A 9,560-nucleotide genomic window follows, 5' to 3' on the forward strand; every position below is an offset into this window, starting at 1 on the left:
GAGTATTAGACTTACACTGGCGTTTTAAAATCCTACAACGCTAACTACACCCTACGATTGGCTGTAAAGCTTGGTAGAAATTACTATAAACTCTACTCTACTTCACTCTTGTTATTTTCTTCAACCTGCAAGCGCCAAAACGTGTGAATGCCTGATAAAATAATCTGTTAATTACCTTTGCCAGAATGGCTAATTACCTTTGCCAGAATGGCTAAGGTTATATGTTTTGGGCTTGTGAGTCTGTGTGTGTGTCTGTGTGTCTGTCTGTTAACAGCATAACTCAAGAAGTCTTGGATGGATCCCGATAATATTTGGTAGGTGGGTAGGGGTCGGGAAAACGAAGGTCAAGTTCGATAATGGGCCCCCTAGCGGCTTGCTAAGGTACTGCAGCAGAACCTCAATTTTTGATATCTCGTGTTCTGGACATGCTGTGATCATGATTTTTAAGTGGTAGATAGCCCTCGAGGCAGAGAGTAAGTGCTGTGAGTTTGGGCCCCCTAGCGGCTTTGCTGGAACTGCAGGCGCCGGTTTCCTTTCAAACTTTGGATGAGAATAACTCTACAACGTGTTGACGGATCGTCATGATTTTTGGTATGTAGATAGAATGAGTGATGACTTACATAATGGTATACTAATTATGCAAATCAGCAGCTAATTTGCATAATTAATGAGGAAAAATTATACATCCACTACATTCCATGATAGGACTTTCAAACTTGTCACATATGTAGCTGGGAAGGAGAGAAATGTCGACAGATATCAATTATGCAAATGATGACCTCATTTGCATAATTAATGAGAAAATATGAACATGTTGACGGATCATCATGTTTTTTTGTATGTAGGTAGCGTAAGTGAAGACCTACATAATGAGATAACAATTATGCAAATCAACAGCTAATTTGCATAATTAATGAGGATATTTTATAAATTCACTACATTCCATGATAGTGCTTTAAAACTTGTCACATATGTAGCTGAGAAAGAGAGAAATGTCAATACATATTTATCATGCAAATGATGATCTCATTTGCATAATTAATGAGAAAATATTAACGTGTTGACGGATCGTCATGATTTTCGGCATGTAGATAGCCTAAATGAAGACTTATATAATGTGATACTTATTATGCAAGTTAACAGCTAATTTGCATAATTGATTAGGAAAAGTTCATAAATCCACTGCATTCCATTATAGTACTTTCATCAAAGTTGTCACATATGTAACTGAGAAAGAGGGAAGAGAGTAAGAGGTGTATTTAAAGACTTTGAAAGAGAATAAGTCAAGAATGGATCAAAGGATCATCATGATTTTTGGTATGCTGATAGCTTAAGTAATGCTTGATACAATTTGATATCAATTAATTGTAAATTGGGATCTAATTTGCATAATAAATGCCGAAATTTTATAAACCAACTCCAAGCTTTTAATTATAAAGAAAATGAAATGAGTAACGCATTTGTCTACAGACATCATTCTACATAACAAACCTGGTTTATTTGGCAAAGGTATGTGTTCGTGGAACTCTAGTTTTCTAATAGGTCCAATATCCGGTCCCCCTAATCTTTTCAGGTCCGGTGTTTCTGAACCGGTTCAATAAGAAAAACCGGTTTTGTACCAGTACGCTGTACCGATACCCAGCCCTAATACTGATAATGTCTGAAGTTAGAGAATATGCTACCGATATGACTAGATAGAATGTTTCTGTTATTAACATTCATAGTACAATCTAACATGTAGTGTGCTTGCGAAACCGTGCGTGTGTGTCCTACGTGATCTAGTCGCTGATAATATGTCTGGGGGATAAATTAACCAAATGCCAGGCGCAAGGGTCAGGTGGGTAGAGTGTTCGCCTTGCATTCGGTAGGTAGTGAGTTCCATCCCCGGCCGAGTGATACCAAAGGCTTTAAAAAGGGTACATGCTGCGTTCTAGATCTACTTAGCACTTAGCATTTGGGAAAGGACGTGGGAATTTAACACAAATTACTCTCAGTGGACTAGCCCCCTGCTAGTTGTGTGGCCCACGGCTACGGAAACGGAGAAAGGCGCCGCCCTCTGCGCTCCATCAGGTGTGGAAAGATTTTTTGATCGTCCTGAATAGAACTGAAATAGATTAGATTCAAACAAACCTAGCGATGTTGATTGTACTCACAATAAAAGTAACAGTATTTCTCTTGTTCTGTAACAGTTTAGCAGATTTCAATTTGTGTAGAGAAATTATCAAAAAGAGTTGGAGCTTCCCGGTGTGAGTGGACCAAAACATTCCGGATAGATAGGGTAGGGAATTTCCCGAGCAGTCTTGTAACACCTGCTTCGCTTATTGAGTCAGTGAAGTCAAACTTGCTGAAGCTTGATGTTTCTGACTTAGGGAGAAGAAATGCTGCCACAGTGAGCGTAGTTCAGTGCCTAGAAGTGGTCAAATTTCCGTTAAAATGTCTGCATTTTCATTAGGTCAGATTTATTCCTGGTGAATAAAATCATGCGACAGAACACAATGTCCCGCTGATGATAATAACATGATGGTAATACCCACCCCCATGGCCATTTCCGGTCCCATCCTACACTTGACGTCAGAAGCCCCTGACACAAGGCCGGGCGGCGATACCGTAGATACCAGAAACCTAGTAAACAATCATGTTTTTTTCCCGGTTGCCTAGTACAAAACCTGTTTGTCCATCCTTTTCTTGGGGTCAACCGCGCTGGCAAGGAACGTGAAATTTCCGATCTGATATCATTCTTGAGCCTTTTTTTTTCAAGACCATAATCGGGAACACAAGAGTTTTCCTAATGCGATGATATAGGGGGGGGGGGGGGTCTCTTTAAATAAATCTATTGAAAAAGAATAACCTCCGACAACAATAAAGCATTTTCTTTTTATTTCATTTATTTTCCAAATCAACATCTATCACCTGTACCTGCACCTGTATTACTTTCACAGAAAAATATATTCGAACTTCACAGTCATACGGATGATTACCGTTCTTTTTTAAAATACGTATACATATGCCAAATAATAATCATTCAAGTATGATTTCGGAGTCTATAGACAGCTCTGGGGTTGGTAGAATATTATCTTGCACCGACATAGTACACGACTGGTTCACTAATATTGTCGACCATCTGTGACAAATTGTATCTACGAGGGTGAGCCAGCTTCTTTTATAGCCAGCTCAATTTTTATCGAATGAGATGAAGTTTGGCACAAAGGTAAAGACCGATACATATTAATGATAACGCACATTTACAAACTATTATATAAAAGTTCACAGCATATTTTTGATATCTAAGTGTTATAATTGTTAATAGACCATTCTTGTCAACTAGTGACACTTTGTAAGGCGCAAAACACGTACCCCAAAATTTGGTGATGTCTCGCGAGAGCGACCTAGTCTCGCGAGAGCACGAGACTATAGGTCCGAGACCTTCCTGACTCCCCTGCCCCCCCCCCCGTCTTTACAAAAAAATGAAGGCACGTGTTTGTGCTTTAAAAAGTGTCAATGATCGAAAAATATTATATCAACTGTATTCATATGTGGCCGATGAACCTCTATAATGATTTAGCTAACTTTAAAATTCTAGGAAAATTTTTCTGATATTTTATAGCACTCATTGCTTTTACGTTGTGCACCCAAGATTTTATTCCGTGCACCGAAAGTTTTAGGTTTGGTTCATTCCCTGAAAATGAATTTCCAGTATTGCATTCACATAATTTTTTAGTCTGACCAACACCAATACGAACGGAAAAAATATTTCCACTCTTCGAGGTATATTGTGAATGAAGTATAAATGCTTTATGATACTCACAAACTATTACTATGTTTACTTATACTTTTCTGCAGTGAAATACACACACAGAGAACCGTAGCCATTGGCGGGACACAGTACAACACAACGCTACTCTCGCTACATGACGTTCTAACCACGATCAGATCATATGCTTTTCCCAAGGTAAGTGAAATGTGAAAGGATAGAAATACCCTGTATGAATCGATTTTATCGCTCAATAACTAAATACTAAGCGTGCCTGTCCTTGGTGCTGTATGGTTGGCTGTTATGACATGTTCATTTTAGCTGATTCACGGTAAAAAGTAGATCCACATACACAGTCTTAATCTACTGAGTTGTAGCATTAAAAAAGTTCAGTCTCCACTTCGTTTTGTTATTCATTAGTAGAAACTGTTCAGATGCACATCCCTGTCAGTGTTGACCATCACGAAGTTGACAAAGGTCTCGTCCCACTCACATGTTTTTTTTTTCTATTTGTACGATTAAAACAGGATAGTACTTAAAGATACATTGGAAAATACTATCATAGTACAAACCTAAACTTTTTTCCAACACAAAAATACACACGGATCAAATTTTCAACGACCACTGTCACCTTCTTCAGGATCAATACTTATCATCATGATAATATGGAAAAATACTATTACGGCATGATGTTAAGGTATTTCGGTTGGCTAGATTGGCATTTTGACCTTACATTGGTCTCTCATTAATGAGTTGGAGCTGTAACGAATATTAATAAAGAGATGTGCATAATGATGAAGACATTAAGAATTAATTCATTTTAATTAGATGAAAACAAACATTTTCTAATTACTACAGATCATTAGTAGATATCAATTTGCGCCACCGTGAGTTTGTAGCTTTCATCATTATGCAACGAAAAACGAAGTTTCATTACAGTGGTATGTACCAAAGTGCTGTATTTTGTCATAGAAAAAAATAATATTAGGGGCAATAAAATGATGACGTCATTAATTTGGCCCCCCAAAAATCAGATTTAGAAATCTTTCATGCCCACCTATCAACGTTCATTACGGCTCCATTCTTTCTTAATTCATTAATAACAAAACAGTGGAAGGTCAAAATGCCAATTTAGCCAACCGAAATACCTTAAACCATGCGATATCATTAAACACAAAGTAGTGATCAGACTTGACTGTCATGTACTTGAACATTGCCGCAAAGTTCTGCCTCTTTCTCGGACGCGGAGAGGCTGGAGGCTGCGGTCGTCCGGTTAAAGGTTACCCCGCGGATAAAGGTGACCCTCATTATCAGACCGGAGTGTCATGAACTTTTTTTTTTGTCATGAACTTGAACGTTGCCGCAGAGTTCTGTTTCTTTCTCTGACACGGAGAGGCTCCAGTCTTTCGGATATAAGTCAGCCAACGGATAAAGGTGACCTTGATTATCAGACGGGAGTGTCATGAACTTGAACGTTGCCAAAGAGTTCTGTCTCTGTTGCGGACGCTGAGATGCTCCAGTCATCCGGATATAGGTTACCCCGCGAATGAAGGTGACCCTCATTATCAGACCGGAGTGTCATGAACTTGAACGTTGCCGCAGAGTTCTGTCTCTTTTTCTGACGCGGAGAGGCTCCAGTCATCCGGATATAGATTACCCCGCGGATAAAGGTGACCCTCATTATCAGACCGGAGTGTCATGAACTTGAATGTTGCTGGTAACTTCTGTCTCTTCCTCGGGATCGGAACCTGTCCGGATATGAGTCACCCCACGGATAAAGGTGACACTCATTATCAGACCGGAGTGTCATGAACTTGAACGTTGCCGCAAAGTTCTGTTTCTTTCTCGGACGCGGACAGACTCCGGTCCTCCGTGTTCTCTACTTGAGCCTCCACTTCCACACACCAGTGGTTTTTGGCGCTGTCGTGCCGACGACGTTCGCCAGGGGGCGTCCCGTTCTTACTCCTCATGACCGTATTTCGGGTCACCATGCTTCGCCGATGTCTGGAGAGAAAAGGTTTAGATTTAGATTTACATGTATTCAATTGCAAACAATGGCAATGCAATGCATCGCAAACGCAGTCAGCTTAGCTGATATTGGGTGGCAACACCTGCATACATTTACAAAGGTTTAAACAGTGATTCTTTAACCTCCTTGGTTTAAACAAGGTAGAGTCAGGTAAGAGAGAGGAGGAGAGAGAGATACCAGAACAATACTAAACTGGCTTCTAGTGAACTGGAAGCAGTTTGTAAAACAAGAAACATGACAAAGAATGACAGACAGTTTTGACAATCGATTTTGACGATAACTTCAATGAAAAGCCTGATCTGCAGACCGATTTGAGCTTCTCATGAATAAACAAACTTTCAAACAAATGATTGATAATAAATCCCTTTCATTTTCACGTTAGCTTTGAGTGCAAAAACGTTCAGGCTGTACAGGGCAGTCGCGACGCCCGTACTGGCACGTACGGGGGGCGAATCTGCAGCACGATGGCACACAAAGTTTTGTACGCACGTAAAGTTCTACGGTGTTTTTGCTTGCTCCGAAATCCGTCGGATTCCGTACGTATACGAGTTCGTACGGAGGCGGTACTGACCACTTACGGATCCGAAAAGATTGCCCACGTTTTGGCACTCAGACAGCACGAATTTGCACGCAAGGTGGGTTGTGCCCTCAGTTTTATGTCAGTCCTATTTCTTCACTTAAGTCAGGCGAAAAACTTTACTAACTTCGCTGGGAAGAATATTCCCATGAGCCTCCTCTGGAAGTGTTGCCCAAATATGGTGTAGAGGTAGGGGTTGATGGCGCTGTTGGTGATCAGCAGCATCTCGAACCCGATTTGCAGTTCGGTCGGCGCGTCAAACCAATCAAAACGCTCGGCGAGGTAAGCCACGTTTTTCGGCAACCAGCACATGACGAACACTACCACTATGGCGAACACCATCTTTGTCACCTGGATAAAGAACAAGAATGGTTTCATAAAAAAACAAAAACAGCGACGCATTTTTGTCCTGTTATTGCCAAGTTTTCGGTAACGAACACATAACGAACACTACCACTTTGGCAAAAACCATCTTTGGGACCTGGAGAGGGGGGGGGCTATTTGATTTAATCGTTTTACACATATCAAGAAATCATATAAATGTCGATATACAAGAACAGTATAAAGAAACTTTCATAGGGGAAAACAAAAGCCAAAGTGGCTTATGCTCCCTAACAATGCTAAGGTCACATGTCCGGGTAGCTTTCGGGAACGAAATGTATGACATAAGAGGTTCCAAATCAAACAGAACATATAGAAAAAAGTAATGAACATATCCCTAAATAAAAAATCTTATTCCGTTTCCGCTCGACGAGGTACGCCATGTTCTTGGATAACCAACACATGACGAACACCATCTTTGTGACCTGGTTGGAAGTTTTAATTTGATTATTCATTTTGCACATGCTGAAATGATCGTACATATTCTCAAGGGTCGCAAAGGGCCTTGGGTTCATCTTCGACTGCAAGCTGTCATGGCACGATCATGTACAATCCCTCGTTTCAAAAGCATCGAGCAGGCTGCACTATCTCAGACTACTGACTAAACAGGGGATGTGCGTGGCTGACCTGGTTCAGATTTACCTGTCACTTATTCGTAGCGTTCTTGAATACGGTCACGTTCTGCTGGTAGGTTGCAGCAAAGAACAATCGGACAGTATGGAACGGGTACAGAAACGGGCCCTCCGTATCATCTCTCTCGGGGGTAGGCGATCAGTTCCCAACTTACCTTCCTTAAAGGAAAGGAGAGAAGCTGCTGCAGTAAAGCTCTTTAAGGACATGTTAAGACCCGAACATCCACTGCACGACCTTGTGCCTCCTCAGAGACGCACAGTTACTGGCAGGCAACTGAGGAACAAGAACGTGTTCACTCTCCCCAAGGCAAGAACTGACAGACTGAAACAGTCGTTCCTCCACACTGCAGTCAGACTTTATAATGACCCTATTTCCTAGCATTACCATCAGCCTGTGAGTTCGGATCTATGCTTAGTGTTTGTTAATATATTATGTATTTTTGTTTGTTGACATTCTGCACGTATAAGTTTCTTTGTAACAAACCTACGCAATTCAGGGTATACCATGTGTGTATTTCCCTGCCTATGTACGTTTGAGGAAGAAATAAATAAATAAATATTTTAGTATGCAAGGTAGTCCTGTCTTCCCGCCACTTTTGATTCACTCTTGACGTCATCACTCGATGTGTTGGTAGGGTGTGACAAAAGCTGGAAACGATTTGATTTCCCCTAGTAATCGTTATATATTTATAACTTATTCTAAAAGAATGCCTACCTTTTCCTGCGACCGTTGTGTCCGGTCCAACCCTTGTGTAATATTTTACCAAGATAAATGCCGTTGAACAGCTTAGTCTACCACCAAAATTAACACCTCAAAATGCAGGAAATAGCAGGCCCCAGGACCCCTCAAGGAACGTGGCGCCTTTAGCATGACGTCCCGTGCCTTGGACACTCGTTAGGGCAAAATTTATGATATGATAATAAAAATGCCTACCTTCTCCTGTGACCGTTGTGTCCGGTCCAACCCTGCCGCAGCGTTTCTCACGTGATACAGTATCCCTATGTGCGTTCCCGTGATCAGGATAATGGGTATCACAAAGGACAAGAACAGCACACCTATCTCCGACATGCGCTCCCAGAAGTGGTCGTCTCCGTTGTACTTCGGAAAATCGTACACGCACATGGGAGTAGCATCGATATCACAGTACGGCATGATGTCAGCCCAGATGACCCATGGGAGGTCTATCACCGTGGCAACCACCCATAGCAACGCGCAGACGATTTTTGCGGTCCTGGTGGTTTTCCAGTCCAAGGAGCGTAGCGGACGCGAGACGCAGAAGTATCGGTCCACACTCATGGCAGTGAGGATAAAAACGGTATTAAACATGTTCAACCCAGCTATGAGATAGTACACACGGCACAAGAAGTCGCCAAAGATCCATTTATAGCTCATGATGTTGCGTGTCACCAGTATGGGCACCATAGACAACATCAGCAGGTCCGTAGTCGCCATGTTTAGCACGTAGATTTCGGCGGTCGTTCGCGCCTTTTCGTGTTTCCGAAGTACCAGTATGATCAGAGCGTTGCCGATGATTCCAGCCAGCGCGAGCAAGCTGAAGACAACGTAATACGGCATCAGGTTTTGTAGGACGAGTTTGTCACACTCACAGGGTTGGATTGTGCAGTTTGTACTGTTCGTTTCACTCTCGAGGAAAGAATCGAAGATTTCGTCCGTATTGTTGTTGTTGTCACTCTCGACCGTAGAATCATAGCTGTAGCCGTCCATTTTGCCTTTTTTTCCACGTACAAATGTCTTCAAACACAAACGTTTACTTTTCAATGAATGGTTCCGTCAGTCAACCGAGTAACTGATTTACAAGGAAGCCCTGACAAAATTATAGAATTCCTTCAACAAAAGGAGTCATTAAAGTCATAATGTTCAGCTCCTGTTAGTTTAGAAGGGTGTTCCACTCCCAGTGGGTAAATGCCGTTCCTTCGTTCACGACGCTTGCTTTACAGTAGTTACTTGATAGGTGGCGCTTCGGAACCTTGAACCTGAAAGAAACAAAAGACAAGAAATGAGGTTAATACATTTCCATACCATGGAAATTAGTTCATCCCTTCTCTCCTCGACTTATACAGTTTCAAAGTCTACAACTGAAACTCCCCTGCAGTTCCAACAAAAGCTGCTAGAAAGGTCAAACGTATAGCACTGTTTCCCTGCTATAAGAACTATCTTGAAAACATCAC

At 41.6% G+C, this 9,560-nt stretch overlaps 1 protein-coding gene across 1 annotated transcript; it reads right to left on the reverse strand.

Moving 5' to 3' along the window:
* Positions 1-5,532: 5,532 nt before the first annotated feature.
* Positions 5,533-9,352, reverse strand: LOC118405144 (somatostatin receptor type 5-like). Its single transcript, XM_035804569.1, has 3 exons — positions 8,305-9,352; positions 6,485-6,708; positions 5,533-5,755 (listed from the first exon to the last, which is right to left on the reverse strand). The coding sequence occupies exons 1-3, from the start codon at positions 9,094-9,096 to the stop codon at positions 5,545-5,547; spliced, it is 1,227 nt and encodes a 408-aa protein (XP_035660462.1). The 5' UTR covers positions 9,097-9,352; the 3' UTR covers positions 5,533-5,544.
* Positions 9,353-9,560: the final 208 nt, after the last annotated feature.

The sequence above is a fragment of the Branchiostoma floridae genome, chromosome 17, assembly GCF_000003815.2.
Source record: "Branchiostoma floridae strain S238N-H82 chromosome 17, Bfl_VNyyK, whole genome shotgun sequence".
In the NCBI taxonomy this organism is placed as follows: domain Eukaryota; kingdom Metazoa; phylum Chordata; class Leptocardii; order Amphioxiformes; family Branchiostomatidae; genus Branchiostoma; species Branchiostoma floridae.